The sequence below is a fragment of the Mya arenaria genome, chromosome 4 (assembly GCF_026914265.1).
Source record: "Mya arenaria isolate MELC-2E11 chromosome 4, ASM2691426v1".
NCBI lineage: Eukaryota > Metazoa > Mollusca > Bivalvia > Myida > Myidae > Mya > Mya arenaria.
Genome location: NC_069125.1, coordinates 50759584 through 50781944, shown reverse-complemented (window position 1 = coordinate 50781944; position 22361 = coordinate 50759584). Strand labels below are relative to the sequence as shown.

Genomic DNA, 22361 nt, shown 5'->3' with positions numbered 1-22361 from the left:
AATATCGGGTTTCTTTTGTTGACTTTTACACTATCAATACACTTGCGAGATGGAAGCAATGATCATATATTTGAGTACATAAGTGTTTATTAGTTACTGCTATAAAACTAGCTTATTTAATTAAATTTTACGCTCAATTTACATGATCTATTCTTAAGAAATGACAAGCACTTATTGGTTACAGTTTGGGGCTACTCAAAAAAATGGATTAGTATTTTATGGCCTGTGAACAAAATTGTAAAAAAAAAAGAGTAAAATCACGCTTGTCGCGCGTACAGTATTTCAACGTTTTCAGCGCTTTTATTTTTATTTACGAGCTTGATTTAGTTTCAGGTTCGACAGCCTTGAATCACGATATCGATATCTTGATCAACGGGTATCTGAGGAGCGGGTCCAGTTTTCTTGGCGAGTTGCTAGGATACCGCGAAGACACTTTCTACTGGTACGAGCCCCTATGGAATTTCAACAGCGGAGTTTTCTATTGGGGCCTGGATAGGGTCTGCCCTCACGGCCCGCACGAGGAACTCTGTGGGTAAGGTGCATCGTGTGGTTTTGTGTTTGTAAAAGCCTTTCATTGTTTCCATCCAGTTTCTGTTATAAGGCATATCATGGTAAATGCATTTCTTCAGTGATTACTGTTGAATTGTTATTGCGTTTTGAGAGAAGAACAAGCTCTCGGAATCATAACTCTTTTAACAAGTGGTAAATATGAACACGTGACAGTATAAATGCATCGTTCTGTTGTAGAGAGTCCGAGGCGTTACGGGTTAAGGACAGGCAATGTGTCGCCCGGAACATGCAAGATGTCCTGATCAACATATACATGTGTAACTTCCGCTCACTAGGGCCAGCTGTCGCCGAAACTATGACACCAGAGTACTCCGGTGTGTTTGCCAAGCTACTGTCGCTGTATGAATCGTAACATATTCGTGTTTGCTTTAATATGTTAACCTTTGGAACACAATTTAGTAATAAAGTCTTTCTTTCTTTATCAATTGGACTTTTCAAATTTATGAATTTTTCATAGCTATTATATAAACTTATATGTACTAACTTTTTTATATTGACTGCACGGTTGTTTATTATCAGGCGACAGTTGGAAACCCTTTGTTGCGTGCCGTGAGAACACTGAGTCAACCGTTTCGGAATGTCTTTTGGAGCTGGAAAAGGATTGTATCGCGTCCAAGCACCTGGCGACCAAAGTTGTCCGCCTGACACTTGACAGCTACGCGAGGGTCCTTGAGCATCTTCCTAACTTGAGACTGGTGCACCTGTTCCGCGACCCCCGAGCTGTGATCAACTCGCGCCAGACGACCACCTGGTATCACCTACATAATGAAAAATCCACTGTACAGGACGCCAGAGAGCTCTGCAACCGCATGCTATACGATATCGAATACAGTGCCAACCTTACCGAGACATTCCCTGACAGATTTTTGACAGTTATGTTTGAAGATTTACGGGAAAATCTTCCAGAGAAAAGTAAAATACTTTACCAATATTTTGGACTAAGCACAGAAGGTTTAGAGGATAAACTTGCGTCCATGGCGCCAATTAAGCAGAATGAAAAAACCATTATGGCGGAGGATGGTGACTACTCAGGATGGTGGAGAAAACGGCTGCCATATAGTACCGTTGAACTTATCCAGGATGCGTGCGCAGATGCGATGGATGTTTTAGGGTACAGACATTTTAGTTCAGAAAGTGAACAGCTCAATTTTGATATAAGTGCCTTCAAATTTAGTTCTAAGTTGACACTTCAAATGTAAACTGTTTTAAAAACATTTCGAGGTGATGTCCCTGTAGCCTGATTAAAAACATATTTAACTGGGTCACTTAACAGTTTGCGAAATGGTTGATAAATACAAGAATCGGCATGCATTGTATTTTGTGACACGTCCCAACGCCTTTAACAATGGTCCGGCGCAAAGGATTGCTATTTAAACTAAACCAGAATGGTATTGATGGGATACAGTAGCATTTAAAGACAATATCGTTCGAAACGGGAACAATATTTTTCGTCAATAATCCTTTTCCTGATGCTAAAAAAAGTAAACCTTCAATAATACAAACATTACCTTTGTCATAATCATCGAGTCACTTTAGTCAGGACGGGACATGGCGTAATCATATCACAAATATAGTTTCCCATTCTTCAAAATATTAGGTTCTATGAAAATGATAAACTTTAAGAATTAAATTAAAGGAAATTCCTTTAATCATATCTATCTTAGACCTCTCCTAGAATTTACATCGATTCTATGGGATAACTGTGCTCCATAAGAAAGAGAAATGATCGAAAAGATTTCAAATGAAAATGCTAGAATTAATATTGGTTTTACAAGATCTGTGTTTATCGATAAATTTATCAGACCGAGGATAATTCAAAATCTAAAGTTAGCGTACACATAGAAAAGTGATATGTTACCTCATATATATGTGAACTGTTTCCACCAACTGTCTCAGCTGCCACTTATAATTCATAAAAAATGAAAAACTATTAAGGCCTATTTTTTTATCTGTGTTCAGTCGGGTGGGGACATGTTTTTAAAAGCAGCGAACCAAGTCGAAAATGCTTACGATGACATTTCGGTACGTTGTATATTGAATATATAATGAATCTTAACTTCTTAATGTTTTTAATTGTTATCGATACAATTCTTATAACAGATGATTTTTAAAAACTTATCCATACACACATTATCGGGTCCATATCATCTGTCCATGCATTCATATAGTTAAGATTGCTCCAGAAAGCCTAAGCTATAAATGGTTAAAATGTTCACGAAGAAACGGACACAAAACAATCGCAACAGAATGCCACCCAGCTAAAAACACAAATACATGTATACTTGTTTCGGTTTGGGCCAATGATGACAAAAACGAGTTGATAAATTATAAGAGCCGTATTTTGTCCTTGTGGAAACATTTAGTGCGCTACACAATTAACGAGAACAAAATTGCCGAAAAATGTCGATCTACTAGACGCTAACGAAAAATGCATTTACAGGGTGAGGAGTCTCGTGACTTAAAGGTGCTCTCACAATAGTCACCACGGGTCACAACCAATGTAAACAAACGAGTAAATGACATTAATTTCTTGACATTTTTTTTACATAAAAAAATGAATAATATTTTTTACCTTTGAACGCATGTGAGTGTCCGTTAGACACACTGTTTTATTGCACTGTTTTTCGTACAACAGCCAGCTGGTTATTCGAACATTTCCAGTTGGTTCTTCGCGACGTTATTAGTTGGTAATTGGGGATTCATATTTTGTCTATTAGTTATGGTTTAAAGGTACACATGTGAAGAAATTACACGCTAAAGGTAATTATATTTGCACGGCCAAGTTTCTGCAGGTTATTTGTGACAAGAAGGAAAAAGAAGTGCATTTCCGAAATGGTGGAAATTGTCTGGCAGATATAGGTTTTGCCAGACGAATTTATTTTTTAAGTATTAAATTAGATAAAGTTTGTATGTTAAAAAGCGATCACATAAACGGAAGGTACTTCGATGCATATACTCATATGAATCTTCGAGATAAATCAATAGTATTGGTACATTCGCCAGTAGGTTATTCAAACATTGCATGTTGGATATTCGTAAATATTTAACTACCAGCCTAGTTAGTAGTTGGGGATTCAGACTATACACTGTTCTTAAGTAAAGAGGTGTGAATGTAATTAGATAATGCGCCCTTTCGTCTTTTTACCCATGTTCACATATGTGTTACATGCTGGTTTCTCATTAATTATGGCGGTAAAGATAGAAAATAGTTGGTAGTTGGGGATTACAATATTTAACTACCTGTAAGTTGCCAAATGGGGATTCCAATATCTAACTACCTGCTTGTTGCCAGTTGGGGATTCAAATATTCAACTACCTACCAGTTGCCAGTTTGGGATTCCAATATTCAACTACCTACTAGTTGCCAGTTGGGGATTCCAAAATTGAACTACCTACTAGTTGCCAGTTGGGATTCCAATATTCAATTACCTACTAGTTGCCAGTTGGGGATTCCAATATTCAACTACCTACTAGTTGCCAGTTGGGGATTCCAATATTCAACTACCTACTAGTTGCCAGTTGGGATTCCAATATTTAACTACCAACTAGTTGCCAGTTTGGGATTCCAATATTCAACTACCTACTAGTTGCCAGTTGGGATTCCAATATTCAACAACCTACCAGTTGCCAGTTTGGGATTCCAATATTGAACTACCTACTAGTTGCCAGTTGGGATTCCAATATTCAACTACCTACCAGTTGCCAGTTTGGGATTCCAATATTCAACTACCTACTAGTTGCCAGTTGGGATTTCAATATTCAACTACCTACTAGTTGCCAGTTGGGATTCCAATATTCAACTACCTACTAGTTGCCAGTTGGGGATTCCAAAATTCAACTACCTACTAGTTGCCAGTTTGGGATTCCAATATTGAACTACCTACTAGTTGCCAGTTGGGATTTCAATATTCAACTACCTACCAGTTGCCAGTTTGGGATTCCAATATTCAACTACCTACTAGTTGCCAGTTGGGATTTCAATATTAACTACCTACCAGTTGCCAGTTGGGATTCCAATATTCAACTACCTACCAGTTGCCAGTTTGGGATTCCAATATTCAACTACCTACTAGTTGCCAGTTGGGATTTCAATATTAACTACCTACCAGTTGCCAGTTGGGATTCCAATATTCAACTACCTACCAGTTGCCAGTTTGGGATTCCAATATTGAACTACCTACTAGTTGCCAGTTGGGATTCCAATATTCAACTACCTACCAGTTGCCAGTTTGGGATTCCAATATTCAACTACCTACTAGTTGCCAGTTGGGATTTCAATATTAACTACCTACCAGTTGCCAGTTGGGATTCCAATATTCAACTACCTACCAGTTGCCAGTTGGGGATTCCAAAATTCAACTACCTACTAGTTGCCAGTTTGGGATTCCAATATTCAACTACCTACTAGTTGCCAGGTGGGATTCCAATATTCAACTACCTAACAGTTGCCAGTTGGGATTCCAATATTCAACTACCTACCAGTTGCCAGTTTGGGATTCCAATATTCAACTACCTACTAGTTGCCAGTTGGGATTTCAATATTAACTACCTACCAGTTGCCAGTTGGGATTCCAATATTCAACTACCTACCAGTTGCCAGTTGGGGATTCCAAAATTCAACTACCTACTAGTTGCCAGTTTGGGATTCCAATATTCAACTACCTACTAGTTGCCAGGTGGGATTCCAATATTCAACTACCTAACAGTTGCCAGTTGGGATTCCAATATTCAACTACCTACTAGTTGCCAGTTGGGGATTCCAAAATTCAACTACCTACCAGTTGCCAGTTTGGGATTCCAATATTCAACTACCTACTAGTTGCCAGTTGGGGATTCCAAAATTGAACTACCTACTAGTTGCCAGTTGGGATGTCAATATTCAATTACCTACTAGTTGCCAGTTGGGGATTCCAATATTCAACTACCTACTAGTTGCCAGTTGGGGATTCCAATATTCAACTACCTACTAGTTGCCAGTTGGGATTCCAATATTTAACTACCAACTAGTTGCCAGTTGGGGATTCCAATATTCAACTACCTACTAGTTGCCAGTTGGGATTCCAATATTCAACTACCTACCAGTTGCCAGTTTGGGATTCCAATATTGAACTACCTACTAGTTGCCAGTTGGGATTCCAATATTCAACTACCTACCAGTTGCCAGTTTGGGATTCCAATATTCAACTACCTACTAGTTGCCAGTTGGGATTTCAATATTCAACTACCTACTAGTTGCCAGTTGGGATTCCAATATTCAACTACCTACTAGTTGCCAGTTGGGGATTCCAAAATTCAACTACCTACTAGTTGCCAGTTTGGGATTCCAATATTGAACTACCTACTAGTTGCCAGGTGGGATTCCAATATCGAACTACCTACTAGTTGCCAGTTGGGATTCCAATATTCAACTACCTACCAGTTGCCAGTTTGGGATTCCAATATTCAACTACCTACTAGTTGCCAGTTGGGATTTCAATATTAACTACCTACCAGTTGCCAGTTGGGATTCCAATATTCAACTACCTACTAGTTGCCAGTTGGGGATTCCAAAATTCAACTACCTACTAGTTGCCAGTTTGGGATTCCAATATTCAACTACCTACTAGTTGCCAGGTGGGATTCCAATATTCAACTACCTAACAGTTGCCAGTTGGGATTCCAATATTCAACTACCTACTAGTTGCCAGTTGGGGATTCCAAAATTCAACTACCTACTAGTTGCCAGTTTGGGATTCCAATATTCAACTACCTACCAGTTGCCAGTTGGGATTCCAATATTCAACTACCTAACAGTTGCCAGTTTGGGATTCCAATATTCAACTACCTACTAGTTGCCAGTTGGGATTCCAAAATTCAACTACCTACCAGTTGCCAGTTGGGATTCCAATATTCAACAACCTACCAGTTGCCAGTTTGGGATTCCAATATTCAACTACCTACTAGTTGACAGGTGGGATTCCAATATTCAACTACCTAACAGTTGCCAGTTGGGAATTCCAATATTCAACTACCTACCAGTTGCCAGTTGGGGATTCCAAAATTCAACTACCTACAAGTTGCCAGTTGGGGAATCGAAAAATCAGAGTAAGATGTTGATGTTGATATTAAGCTACTCGACTATTTCGAATCCCCAACTGGCGAGTAGTAGGAAGTTGAATATTGGAATCCCGAACTACCAACTACCTTCCAACTTTATCGTCATGGTTTATTTCGCTATTTTCGTGCATTCGTCAGAAGGTTAATTATTCGAACAGTGCCTGCTTTTTTAATAGTTGGGTCAAGTATTGCAAAAGACCTTCAACATTGCGATTTCTTTGGAATTTGCCTACGCCCTAATAAAAACGATTCACAACTTAAGTCAAGTTAAGAGTGTGAAAGGCTCTGATCCAGTTTAGAGTCTCAAAATATAAACGAACATGCTGATTACCGTAATTTGAAACAAATCTCAATAAAAAAGTGCAGGCCAAAACTATGTAACCATCTGATGTTCCTACTGAAATTCAATACATTAAACAATGGCCTCCTCATTTGACTTGTTACTTTGCCAGGTAATGTACTTATTTGTGAATCTATTATTTCGAGGTGCTCAATTCTAATAGGTCAAAATGAATCTACTAAGGCTTGGGATGGTACATTCTAAACATCTCCCAGCAGTTTGTTAAAATGCCGTAATGTCAGGCGCCGTGCACGTAAGACAGGAATCGGGATTAATGGGGAGCATCACTCAAAGTGTCTCGTAGGCCCAAAAGCAAGCCCTTAATTGAGAAGGTGACATTATATTCAACAAACACTTTTGTTTGTAATCAGTTAACATTTACACAAAATATATATATAAACTAAGACACAAATACAAACATCACAAACAAACTACACTCTCATCAACATTATTTACCTTTAAATAATGGGATTACCGCCTTGGCTCGGTCAGTGAAACAAGAGTTTACTGGATCAAAGTCATCACTCGTTCAAAGTCATTGTTATGTATATCTGATTTCGTACAGGGACCAAATACATGTACATGTCGCCACAACGTACTTTAATCAGCGCAAGACCCCAGCCACATTGCATAGGAAGAACATGGTCTCACAAAGGCGTTCATGGAATGGGTGTAATCCATTGTTTTTGTAAGCATCCGGATCCCTTCTTTGAACGATTATTATGCTTCTCTTAGAAAAAGCGGGGCTATATTGCATTGCGCATGTCGGTCCATCCGTTGGTCGGTATCTTGTTCGATAATCCTATTTGATTTTGAGATCAGTAGGTCAAAGGTCGAGTTCGCGGTGACTTCAACACAACAAGCTTGTCCGATTGATACCTAGAGTATTCTTTGTCCATTTTTGTTGCTGTAGCTCCCTTGGAATGAACTCGTTTAATTTATAACACAAGAACCATTACCTTTACTTACTCGACGCGTTAAACGGAGCAACACATCATATACCAAACGATACCATAAATGCAATTGCATACTGAATTCTAAAAGTCTTGTTTCTTGTGTATTGCAAACAGCCTATTTGTTTACCGGGCCCCCCGTCCGACGAGAGTGAAGGTGCTCCCAATACAGGTGACAGCATTACGGACTTGTCAAACATTGACTATTATGTGCATAGTTTTTTTCCCCTGAAATTAGAGTTTATGACATGAATGAGCACGAGAGCAAAATCTTACATATATTTTAGTGTGTGTGTTTTTTTTTTCTGAAAAAAACATCAACAACAAAAAAATGCTTATTATATTAGTTCTATCCTGTTTTAGAAAATAAAGCAAAATAGCGATAATCATTACCGAAATCATTGACTTCAATCGCAAACGATTGATTTTCGATATTAGCGTTTATCAATATGACTTCAAAAAATGGTAAGTGTACACCAAAGGCTGTTAAATATTGTATTTAACGCTATTTAAACCCGTAACTTTTACCTGCCGGTGGGATGTAACTCGATTCCATTTGGCAACCGACACATTGAGCCTCATTTTCGACAAGGAAGTAAATCAACCTGTCGTGAGGAATTTTGGTTAAAATGGATTTCATTGATGGTATCGACACTATTATTTGATTACTATTGACATAATTCTATTGTTTTGTAGTTCATATGATTATCCTGTTATTTAACGTAATGTTTCCGTTGCTCTTCTACCACATGTTGATTTAATCTCCTTGTAATTACATACACTTGGCAAATACCAACTTTCGATATCTACCTGTGTTTTTTATCATGTATGTGTATTAAAACCGTACATATTAATATCAAAAAGGAGTTTTTATATCGTTATTATTAAAATAAAAATATTAGAGTCGGGTTACACGTGTAATTCATTGCAAAATTATTTTCTTGGTTTAAACTAAATTTTAAACACTTTTTACAGGCTTTGCAGTATGATTATCAATAGAATCCACGAAGTATCAGACAATAATACATTATAACGTGTACTTTATACGGTCATGAGACTGTTTAGGAATCAATGAAACTGGTCACAGGGATAAGTGTACGATATGGCTAATGTCAAACAGTTAACACAGATGTTTTCAAACATTATAAAGAAAGACAATTCCTCAACACCACAACCAACACTAGTTGAAGCAAAACCTACCGCTGAATCGGAGCTGCGTACCAAACTTCTTGTTGCGGCCTTTGACTTTGGCACGACATACAGCGGTTACGCGTTCTCTTTTTACGACGATCCAAAAAAGGTGCAGGCAAATCAATCATGGAATGCATTAAGCGAACAATTAATGTCTCTGAAGACGTCAACAAGTGTTTTGCTGGATCAAAAAAATCAATTTTCCTTATTTGGGTATGAGGCTGAGAATAAGTACATTGAACTCGCCGAGGACAATGCGTTGAACGACGAGAAAGGGAGATGGCGCTTGTTCAGAAGATTCAAGATGATCCTTCATAATAGCAAGGTAAATTTATACATATTATATAGTTAATATTGAATTATGTAAAAGTAATACTATAACGTTTCTAGATAATGATATGACAGGCTAAAATATTACTTTATTTCAGGATCTTACACGCCGTTCGAACGTTTATGATATGCAAGGACAGCCATTTCAAGCATTAGCGATCTTTACAATGGCAATACAATATCTAAAGAACCACTTTTTATCGGCGCTCAATAGACAAGTATTGGCAGTAAAAGAAACAGACATCCAGTATGTCATAACAGTACCTGCGATTTGGAGCGACAGTGCAAAACAATTTATGAGGGAAGCAGCGATAAAGGTATTTTGATCCAATCAAACAATCAAAAATGAGTTTACAAAACTATTACGTATTTCTTAAATAATGCAGATGAAACTTCAATGCAAGTCCAGTAGTACTACTAGTTCTGCAAATGAACTTGCTATGAACTTGTGTAATGGCACACAAATCAAAAGCATTAAAGATGAACGTACAAACAAGTAAGAAACACATGTAGTCAAATGTTGGCATTGAAACAGTGAGCGAAAACACAGAAGACAGGCTGGTAGTTAAATTAGTCTTCGAGGACTCAACATCATAAATGTCACAACGTTTATCACTGAATTCAAGTATGCATCCGACATCAATTTAAAATCAAACAAACAAAAAAAGTTTCATACTGCATTAATTGTTGTTTATTAAAAAAATTGTCTAATTTTACACTCTCAACAGGCTGGCATTGATGGAAAAAGATTAAAACTTGCTCTAGAACCAGAAAGTGCATCAATATGTTGCTCTGAGGAGAGTGAAAAGGCAAGAATCGCCCTCGCCGGTATTGGAACCCGTAGTATGGTCATCGATCTTGGAGGTAGGCCCTTGTCATGGAATAGCGGATTTTTGTAGATTTCAGTGTACGATATTTCACGGGCGTCATAACATCTTGGAAGTAGGCCCTTGTCATGGATATAGCGGATTTTTGTAGATTTCAGTGTACGATATTTCACGGGCGTCATAACATCTTGGAGGTAGGCCCTTGTCATGGATATAGTGGATTTTCATAGATTTCAGTGTACGATATTTCACGGGCGTCATAACATCTTGGAGGTAGGCCCTTGTCATGGATATAGTGGATTTTCATAGATTTCAGTGTACGATATTTCACGGGCGTCATAACATCTTGGAGGTAGGCCCTTGTCATGGATATAGCGGATTTTTGTAGATTTCAGTGTACGATATTTCACGGGCGTCATAACATCTTGGAGGTAGGCCCTTGTCATGGATATAGCGGATTTTTGTAGATTTCAGTGTACGATATTTCACGGGCGTCATAACATCTTGGAGGTTGGCCCTTGTCATGGATATAGCGGATTTTTGTAGATTTCAGTGTACGATATTTCACGGGCGTCATAACATCTTGGAGGTAGGCCCTTGTCATAGATATAGCGGATTTTTGTAGATTTCAGTGTACGATATTTCACGGGCGTCATAACATCTTGGAGGAAGGCCCTTGTCATGGATATAGCGGATTTTTGTAGATTTCAGTGTACGATATTTCACGGGCGTCATAACATCTTGGAGGTAGGCCCTTGTCATGGATATAGCGGATTTTTGTAGATTTCAGTGTACGATATTTCACGGGCGTCATAACATCTTGGAGGTAGGCCCTTGTCATGGATATAGCGGATTTTTGTAGATTTCAGTGTACGATATTTCACGGGCGTCATAACATCTTGGAGGTAGGCCCTTGTCATGGATATAGCGGATTTTTGTAGATTTCAGTGTACGATATTTCACGGGCGTCATAACATCTTGGAGGTAGGCCGTTGTCATTGATATAGTGGATTTTTGTAGATTTCAGTGTACGATATTTACGGGCGTCATAACATCTTGGAGGTAGGCCCTTGTCATGGATATAGCGGATTTTTGTAGATTTCAGTGTACAATATTTCACGGGCGTCATAACATCTTGGAGGTAGGCCCTTGTCATGGATATAGCGGATTTTTGTAGATTTCAGTGTACGATATTTCACGGGCGTCATAACATCTTGGAGGTAGGCCCTTGTCATGGATATAGCGGATTTTTGTAGATTTCAGTGTACGATATTTCACGGGCGTCATAACATCTTGGAGGTAGGCCCTTGTCATGGATATAGTGGATTTTCATAGATTTCAGTGTACGATATTTCACGGGCGTCATAACATCTTGGAGGTAGGCCCTTGTCATGGATATAGTGGATTTTCATAGATTTCAGTGTACGATATTTCACGGGCGTCATAACATCTTGGAGGTAGGCCCTTGTCGTGGATATAGCGGATTTTTGTAGATTTCAGTGTACGATATTTCACGGGCGTCATAACATCTTGGAGGTTGGCCCTTGTCATGGAAAGAGCGGATTTTTGTAGATTTCAGTGTACGATATTTCACGGGCGTCATAACATCTTGGAGGTAGGCCCTTGTCAGGGAAAGAGCGGATTTTTTGTAGATTTCAGTGTACGATATTTCACGGGCGTCATAACATCTTGGAGGTAGGCCCTTGTCATGGAAAGAGCGGATTTTTGTAGATTTCAGTGTACGATATTTCACGGGCGTCATAACATCTTGGAGGTAGGCCCTTGTCATGGAAAGAGCGGATTTTTGTAGATTTCAGTGTACGATATTTCACGGGCGTCATAACATCTTCGAGGTAGGCCCTTGTCATGGATATAGTGGATTTTTGTAGATTTCAGTGTACGATATTTCACGGGCGTCATAACATCTTCGAGGTAGGCCCTTGTCATGGATATAGTGGATTTTTGTAGATTTCAGTGTACGATATTTCACGGGCGTCATAACATCTTGGAGGTAGGCCCTTGTCATGGATATAGCGGATTTTTGTAGATTTCAGTGTACGATATTTCACGGGCGTCATAACATCTTGGAGGTAGGCCCTTGTCATGGATATAGCGGATTTTTGTAGATTTCAGTGTACGATATTTCACGGGCGTCATAACATCTTGGAGGTAGGCCCTTGTCATGGATATAGCGGATTTTTGTAGATTTCAGTGTACGATATTTCACGGGCGTCTTAACATCTTGGAGGTAGGCCCTTGTCATGGATATAGCGGATTTTTGTAGATTTCAGTGTACGATATTTCACGGGCGTCATAACATCTTGGAGGTAGGCCCTTGTCATTGATATAGTGGATTTTTGTAGATTTCAGTGTACGATATTTCACGGGCGTCATAACATCTTGGAGGTAGGCCCTTGTCATGGATATAGCGGATTTTTGTAGATTTCAGTGTACAATATTTCACGGGCGTCATAACATCTTGGAGGTAGGCCCTTGTCATGGATATAGCGGATTTTTGTAGATTTCAGTGTACGATATTTCACGGGCGTCATAACATCTTGGAGGTAGGCCCTTGTCATGGATATAGTGGATTTTTGTAGATTTCAGTGTACGATATTTCACGGGCGTCATAACATCTTGGAGGTAGGCCCTTGTCATGGATATAGCGGATTTTTGTAAATTTCAATGTACGATATTTCACGGGCGTCATAACATCTTGGAGGTAGGCCCTTGTCATGGATATAGCGGATTTTTGTAGATTTCAGTGTACGATATTTCACGGGCGTCATAACATCTTGGAGGTAGGCCCTTGTCATGGATATAGTGGATTTTTGTAGATTTCAGTGTACGATATTTCACGGGCGTCATAACATCTTGGAGGTAGGTCCTTGTCATGGAAAGAGCGGATTTTTGTAGATTTCAGTGTACGATATTTCACGGGCGTCATAACATCTTGGAGGTAGGCCCTTGTCATGGATATAGCGGATTTTTGTAGATTTCAGTATACGATATTTCACGGGCGTCATAACAACGTATTTTTTTTGAGTGGTAAAGCCACAAGTGATATAGATTTTGTATGATCACGAGTGAAATAAAATACGATCTTCTTTTGAAATAAATTTGTTTCCATTTCTTTTATGCTTATTTTTTGAGATTAATAGATTCTTCATTTTATTTTTATTTTATTTTTCTAAATACATCCTTTTTTGCATACCTCTTTACTACACGTGGAATGCCATTCACGTTTTGATAGTTATTTACGTATGTTTTCTACGCCGCCTTGTGGCGAAATAGTTATCCAAGATTTTTATTGATCATTTACTCGTGTTTCAGTTTTAAGATTTTATAAACATTTTTCAATAAACTTTGATTAATGTATTTTATGTTCCAAAGAATATAAGACAATGCAAAAAAAATGAATTAAATGGTACATGAAAAAATATGACGAAATACACTGATCGCCATTTACTTAATGAGGTAATTTAAGGCCAAGTATGAGTAGAAACAGAGGATTACAAACAGTTTTCCATGTTTTCTTGTTTTTTCAAGGTTTTTTCATTTCTCTCACTCTCTGGGATTAGTCTAATTCGCTTGTAGACATGTCCTTTTTCAGCCCGATAACATTGTTTACATTTGACTTGTGTCAGAATATTTATGGCGGGGTATTTAAGTTGAATGATTGTTGCGAATTATCCTGGAATTTCGTATTACAAAGTCAGACAGTTTGAAAAAAAAACAAAAAAAAACAAACGCTTATAGATGAATATCGAATATAAATCCGAGCATTTGTTTTCGTTTGTAGTGATTTTGTATGAAAGCAAATGTTCAAACATTAAACTTCAAGAACATGTTTTAAAAATAGGATTACCATTTCCTTAATAAACGGTGTGTTATTTTGATTTCGAAAACAAACAAAACATTTAATGTAAACATTTGCATTTTTTTAATACCATTTTTTTGACATACTTTTAATAAAAGCTGCGTAACTACAGTTGATTTTTAAAGTATTCTTAAAGTTGTTATTTTCACTTGAAAGCATGAAAGTAACCTTTTTTATATTTCACGAAAATTTACAACCAATTGGATTCATTTTGTTTCATATTCAGTAATGTTGTTATTGTGTAATTCAGTGTATTTAAAAATGAAAGGAATTAATATTGTGCTATATTTGTAGGAGGAACAGCGGATATATCTGTTCATGAAAGAAAAGAAGATAAAACTTTGAAAGAAATCCACAAGGCAAGCGGTGGTCCTTGGGGTGGAATCTACGTTGACGAAAACTATCTACAATGGTTGAGAAGTATCTTTGGATCGGAATCCATAGACAAATTGAAAAATGAGGCTGTGGGTGATTACATGGATTTGCTACGCCAATTTGAGACCAAGAAAAGGGCTCATAGTACAACAGTTCCCATAAAAACGACCATTCGATTGCCCAATTCACTGCGAACTTTTGTTGAAAAAGCTTGGGGAAAAGACATTGGAAATGTATTGTCGCAAAAAGGCCTTACCTTGGTATCCGGGGATAAAGTACGTGTTAAACCAAGTATTTTTGATTCCTGGTTCGACGGGCCTTTGAATAAAGTTATTTCACATGTCAAAGAATTACTAAAAGAAGATCAAATGAAATCCGTCCAAATTATAATGCTTGTTGGTGGATTTGGTGAAAGCAAGTATGTACAAGAGAGAATGGAAAAGGAATTTGCGGAGAGAAAATTGTTAGTGCCTGAAGAAGCTGGGCTTGTTGTTTTGAAAGGCGCAGTGATGTTTGGACATGATCCAACCATTGTGTCATCTAGAGTGATGAAATATACGTATGGTGTAGCCGTTGATCAAATGTTTAACGAAAAGAAACATCCTCTAAAGCGAATGACAGTCGTTACAAACACAAAGATGTTGTTAGGGGGCTTTAAGGCTTTTGTCTCAATGGGCGATGAAGTCAAACTCAATAAAGAGATATCAGACGAATTTACGACGAATTCGCCAGAAATGTCCTTGATAGAAATTTACCAGTCAACTTCAAAGTTGCCGTATTACGTTGCCGATGCCGATTGCACAAAACTTGGGGATTTGATTGTTCATCACCCAAATGGTCCACAGGAAAAAGAAAAGAAAATTGATGTTACATTTATTTTTGGGGAGACCGAGCTGGTTGTGAAGTGGAGAGTTAAAGATACAGGAAAAGAGGAATTCTTAAAAATCGACTGTTTAAAAGATTAAAAATGAGCGGCGCTTAATCGTAAAACAGTGATTGTGTATTATGACAGGAATGACTGTGCGGACCGGTTGCCCATTCCCATAAAGAGCAAAGAAGGCATTTCAATAAAACATTTGGAAAATCTCTTTCACAATACAATTTGAACTGATTGCTAATTTTAAAACTCTTATCTACAGGGTCATTCTCACTATATATTATTTTCACCAATAAAATGTACACGCTTGATTTATAATAAAGCAGAAATACTTGATCTAAAGCACCCCACATGCTCACTTGTAATTGACACAAAGTGCAAACATACCGGTATCAGTGTGTGTATACCACGTGATAAATTACGTCATATATGCTATGTCAGAAGGCATCATTTTGCTTAAAATGAAGACTTAAGTCAAAGATAACTTTTCTTTTATTACACCATTTTAAATGAACTAAAGGACAGTCTATGCCACTTAAAGAGCCACACCTTCGTTTTATTACCGGAGTTTGATAAGGCGATTAGTTTCATCCAACACTTCGACAAACCTGTTTCCAAAAATAATGTTTTGACAGTGCTCCGTCAGACAGCCGTACTGTGTAAAGGTTTGTCAAAGTGTTTTAAGAAACTACACCCCCAATCAAACTCTGGTAAAAGACCGAAGGCGGGAGTCCGTAAGTGGCGTAGACTGCACTATGTTTCATTTAAAATGGTGAAGAAATAGGAATTATCTTTGTTTAAAGTCTTCGTTCGAAGCAAAATATTGCCTTCCTACGTAGCGTTTTTGACGCAATTTATCACGTGGTATACACACACTGGGTTTGTGGAATTGAAATAGCCCGTGAGTAGTAGGGAATTCATGAACTATTTTTAACCCAAAGTGAACTCCCGTTTCATTGACCGTTCCAATGGGGAACCCCCTGCGTTAGTTAATAAAGATTGTTGTTGCTTGACTAGTTGATAAGATTTAACTTTTACGTTTTTTCTTGATTTAGGATTGTTGGGATAAGTGTGAGGTTTGTGCACGTAAACTGGTTTAAACCGCCAATAAATTTACATTTTACTGACCGTTCCAAGGCGGTACCTAAAAATCCTTGATAAACATACCTATTTTTTATATAGTATGTTTGCAATGTGTTGTTTGTGGAGTTTTGTGCTGTTCTTCCATGTTTCTCGTTTGTGATTTTTTGTTTTTGTGTTCTATGTCTTTGGCGTTTACCCAGTGCCATTAAACTGGGTTTATGTTTAAACCTTTTGCTTAATTTTGCGGATAAAATCATTTTTGGCGGACATTGAAAGTATTTAATGTGAAATTGGTAGAAATTACAGCCTATTGTCAAAAGTGATATTTCAGTCTTGTGACTGGGAATAAAAATGTAATCGTTGCTTAAACATATAGTAGTTACTCACTCAAATCGTGAGTAAAACAATTATTTCCTTATCAAAATAGCCAAATATACCAGACACCGTAGAATATATAGAGTTAATCTGTAGAATAATACAAAAACAACAACAACAAAAAGTAGGTGTATTATAGACTTGTTTTTGGCAACAAATATCGAACATTTCAATTTCAACAAAGGTGTATAGTAGAATGTTTTGATGTTAAACAATGCAAGTCATAATCCAGAAAACTGTCATGGAAACGTTCACCCGAAAGACGTCACGTGACTTGGTTACACTACGATATGAGACTATGAGGAATACTAAAGGCTCCAAACTGAAACAAAACTGAACGCTAATATAAGAATTGTAGTAATGTAAGACAAGCAATATCAGTTTCCTACTTCCCAGAATTATAGTTATACAACTCTAAACTATTTTTGATAAGAAATGACCCTCAAAAACACCATAAAAGGAACGGGGGAGAGAGGGGCGACGACATTCTCAAAAACCTTGTCACTTGATAAAACCTCGAATGGCGCAAACACATCGACAACCTTATATACTACCCCTGCACGAAAACCCCGTACCTTCCCGCCAATATTCATACGTCAATCGACAAATTACTCACAAGCAGACGACTATATGCCAATTTTGAAACTGATATAATTATATTTAGTTACTGTTCTTCCTCTCTTTAAACGACTGACAAAGCGCCGTATATTTAAGTTATCGTCCAAGCTTTGCATAAGTATCATAAGTTGGAATAAGTAGATGTGCACAACTACTAAAATAATGCAATTAAAATCTCGAACTATGTTTAAAATAATTCAGTGCGTATAAAACGAATATCGGAACTCAGGTAGGTTTTTACCTTGTTTTACAAGGGGTATTTTCTTTTTGAGTAATGGAGATATTTTATTATCTATTATCTTTAATTGATACTTTTTAAATTGATTTCTGCCGAAAGAGAATATACTTTTGAGAAATTGTATCAACAGTTGTATTTACCTATGCATAAACTATTTTATAATCTACCCTTTAAAAGGCTTAACTAAATACATAATCAGTCAGTACTTATTCAATATCGGACTATAATCAACCTATGCATACAGTCGCCGTTTTGATTAAACCCCGCTGTATACCTCTGGTGAACCAGGAAGTTGTTTGTGTTCGCATGGCGGTGGGGGAGTTGTAAACTAGCTTTATTCATAAACAAAAGGTATGTCTAGTGTTTTGTTAAGTAAAATAGTAAACACACACACACACACACACGCACACACACACACACACACACACACACACACACAATCATTGCCTCTTTAAAATAATTAAAACTAACAAATATTGTTTCGGTCTTACTAATCATTTTTTATTTGGAAACTCTATTTCTCCACTTTCGTTTTAAACACACAATATATATTAGTTTTCTTTTCATTCAATGGGCAAGTTAAACTTTTTCTGTCTTACATGTAGTGAAAAGGTTAACTCACAAATCATATACATAATTGAAACGCATCTATATTTGTATTTATCTGGTTTTAACGTATTTTACAGAAAGATGTTTTCAAAATTGTTTCAAAGAAAAGACACTTCCGATGACAGGCCAAGCGATGCCCCTCCGAAAATTACCGTCAAGATACCCCATCCAAAGCCCAAAAAAGAAAACATCCTGCTGGTTGCTGCATTCGATTTTGGCACAACCTATAGCGGCTTTGCGTTTTCATTTCACAATGATCCTATGAACATTCAAACACAAAACTGGGTTGCTGGAAGTGAAAAACTAATCTCTCCGAAGACCCCGAGCTGTGTTCTTCTCAACCCCAAAGGAGAATTTGATTCGTTTGGGTTCTTTGCGGAAAACAAATACGTTGATTTGGCAGAAGAAGATAAGCACACAGAATGGCGGTTCTTTAGGAGATTCAAAATGGTGCTCCACGACAACAAGGTGATCTTTTTCAGCAATTATATTTTATTAAAAATTTCGTTTCACTAATTTTAACTCTTTAGACACGTTCAACTCTGAATTAAAGAAATGATGCAGTTTATCATAAAGATCGAAATACATTTCCGTCAAATGTCGAAAAATATTTTAACATTTTAAAATGTCATCCTATTAGAACTTTTTTATCAACGCAGTATATGTTTATTGATCGTAAAAATAAAAAGGACCATTATACACGCAACACATCAGCAACGATGCAAACTCCAACATTTCGATTCATAATAACGATGTAGAGGAGTCGTTTGTAAACGTTCTTTTAAGCCCCATTTTACTTGCTCTTTCTAGAAATTATCACGAACAACAACAATAGAAGACATCAATGGAAAACCGTTTTCGGCCTTGAAAATATTTGCAATGTCAATTAGGTACTTACGTGAGCAGCTAGTTGAGTCTGTCACGAACCAGCAGATTGGACTAAAAGAAAACGAAATTCTATTCGTCATCACGGTTCCTGCCATCTGGGATGATCGTGCAAAACAGTTTATGCGAGAAGCAGCTCTTGAGGTAAAACAAAGAGAATAAGGAAGAAACTTTTTATGTTTTTTCGTTTTTTTCAGTTGGTACGTCTATGATTCGAAAGTTTTAAAAGGTTGAGAACTCAAAAACTAGTTTAAATCGCCAGTATCTTCTTATACACACGACCCCAACTTTGACATTCAATTGATATGGTTAAATATATTTTGATTCGTGTATGTTTTGTTTGTATGCTAGGTGTTCAATGTATTTTTAGCCTTAGCCGTGTGCCTTAAACAGGGTCTTTGTGTAAGACTTTTGGATACAAGGCTTGTAGTTCCCATTGTATTATTACTGGTTTATCATCATAAACTACTTTGATAAAACTGTTTTGGATTTATCAAAGCACCATTACATGTTGTCATTATTTTCTTCTATTGGGGGTTATCCATTAGTGAATAACACTAATTAGTAGTGTACGACATAAATGTCACATCATATTTAACTACTGCAAATCTATACTTGCTATATAATGATGATGTGGTGAACATTTTCAGGCAGGAATAAAAGATAACCGGTTAAAACTCGCATTAGAGCCCGAAGCAGCATCTCTGTGGTGCATTGAGAATAGTGAAAATGCACGAATAGCAATGGCTGGGACAGGGACACGCAACATGGTCGTCGACCTCGGAGGTACAGCAGATATATATCAAATGGCCATTTGAATGTTGTATTCTTAGTTTTAAATAATGTTTTTAATAGAAGGACATTAGAAGTTTATTTTAAATGTACATCTCTAAATGTTACCACAATCAAATGTAATTTAAAGGAAATTAGGAGGTTGTTTTCTTGATGTATTATGTTTCATTTTAATGTTCACTTCTTATTGCCGGAAATAGTCGTTGGCTGGTTGAATATAAACAGGTTTAAAGCTGCACTCTCACAGATTGAGCGTTTTGACAACTTTTTTTATTTTTTGTCTTGGAACGAGCCAATTTGTGCGAAAATCTATGAAAGCCAGTGATATAAGACTGCTGACATAAAATCAGAACAGAGAATTTCATATTTAAGTTCAAAAATTTTCGACCGGAAATATAAAAATCTAAAACGGTAAATCTGTGAGAGTTCAGCTTTAATACAAAAAAATGAAGTTATTGTTCAAAGGCCATCGGCCCATAACCTAAATATAACAAGGCGATTAGCATATTGCTTACCATTAGTAAAATATGATTTTAATTGAAAGGTGGGACAGCTGATATTTCTGTCCACGAGCGGAAAGAAAATGGAACGGTAAAAGAGGTTCACAAAGCCAGTGGCGGGCCCTGGGGAGGGATCTACGTTGATGAGAACTACATGAAATGGATTGCGTCTATATTTGGCCAGCAAGCTGTAGATGACATGAAGAAGTACGCTATGGGGGATTATTTTGACATTCTTCGAGAATTTGAAACGAAGAAGCGTGCGCACAAGACGAATACGGCAACAAAGACAACACTGCGTGTCAGCTCCATACTTAGAGCATACGCGGAGAAGCACTCCGGCATGAAGCTTGAAGAAATGATTGCAAAGAAAGAATTTGGTGATACGGTCGTCCTACGTGGCGGTGACAAACTAAGAATTGAATCATCTGTTATGGATGCTTGGTTTAATGAGCCTGTGGACAGACTTATTGCTCATCTTAAAGAGCTTTTGAAAGAGGAAAGATTGAAATCTGTGAAAAACATTGTACTTGTTGGAGGATTTGGCGAAAGCAGTTACGTCCAAGAGAAAATAAATGGGGAGTTTGTCGATAGAAAATTACTTGTACCAGTTGAAGCAGGCCTGGTTGTCCTGAAGGGCGCTGTACGATTTGGACATGAGCCAAACATAGTGTCAAGCAGGATTATGAAATACACCTATGGGGTTGCTGTAGACAGGATATTCAACGAGAAGAAACATCCAAAGAAACGAATGGGCAAAGTGAACGGCGAGAAGATGGTAATGGGTTGTTTTGACGCGTTTGTAAAAGCGGGAGATGAAGTCGAGGTGAATGCCGAATTGTCCAAAGAATTTCCAGCCAACTCACAAGAAATGTCCTTGATTGAAATATATCAATCGGCAAAACCCGAGCCTTGGTATGTAAATGATTCAGAATGTACCAAACTTGGCGACTTATTGATCAGTCATCCCGGGGCAAAGCAGAATAAACGTAAGATTGACGTCACGTTCATATTCGGAGAGACGGAGCTGGTTGTGAAATGGAGGATTCATGAAACAGGAAACGAAGAATTTCTGAAGATAAACTGCTTGCATTAAAACTGTGAACTAAAAGTCTGTATAATAAGTGCTGTGATAACATTTTATAAGGAATTAACTTTTATTTGGTGACTGACATTGTAGCTTTTATATGCTTGTATTTGCTTTATGTTTCTGATCCTGATCAACTTAACCTGCATGGACATTTTGGAGTAATGTCAATGAACCGCTACGCGTGAATATGAAATCGAAAAATATTCTTGAAGACGACAATTACTCGGAACCCCATATTGGACAATAGAAAATGAAAACAATTCCCACGTTATGGTCACACATGCTTAAAACACATATTCCTAACTTGAAAGTGATAGTAAATCACATTATTCTCAGAAAATTAAGTTTTCAGTCCGGCAAGTAATCAGAGATGCATACAATGAGTATCATGCCTTATTTCGATTTTTTTGTCTCTGTGAATGACTTACAGGTCCATTTTTTAATGATTATTTTTCTCTTTGAAACAGACTTACTACGCGGTTATATTGGTTAATGGTTACATCGGGTTCGAATTTGATTTGTTTCAAAGATTAAACTGTTTCGATGTAACCGAAATGTATTACTACTATAGCATATATATTATAATAAACGCGATCTGCTTCAGTCCGGTGTTACCGGTTTAACTATAATATATTTTAAGCTTTCAACTGATGGGCCAGTTTTGTGTGAGTTTTCAAAAGAACAGATATATTACATATGTTCAACAGTTGCAGACAGAATATGGTCAAAGCT

General features: G+C 37.3%; 2 protein-coding genes across 2 annotated transcripts; both read left to right on the top strand.

The window, feature by feature from the left end:
• Positions 1-796: 796 nt before the first annotated feature.
• On the top strand, positions 797-1769 carry LOC128230891 (carbohydrate sulfotransferase 4-like). The gene is made up of 2 exons (XM_052943318.1): positions 797-884; positions 1090-1769. Exons 1-2 carry the CDS (start codon positions 797-799, stop codon positions 1767-1769), a joined length of 768 nt encoding a protein of 255 aa, XP_052799278.1.
• A 6775-nt stretch (positions 1770-8544) lies between these two features.
• LOC128230890 (uncharacterized) lies at positions 8545-22232 on the top strand. The gene is made up of 10 exons (XM_052943317.1): positions 8545-8604; positions 8935-9475; positions 9579-9797; positions 10209-10344; positions 14482-15525; positions 17998-18076; positions 18440-18830; positions 19173-19391; positions 19898-20033; positions 20584-22232. The coding sequence occupies exons 2-10, from the start codon at positions 9062-9064 to the stop codon at positions 21633-21635; spliced, it is 3690 nt and encodes a 1229-aa protein (XP_052799277.1). The 5' UTR covers positions 8545-8604; positions 8935-9061; the 3' UTR covers positions 21636-22232.
• Positions 22233-22361: the final 129 nt, after the last annotated feature.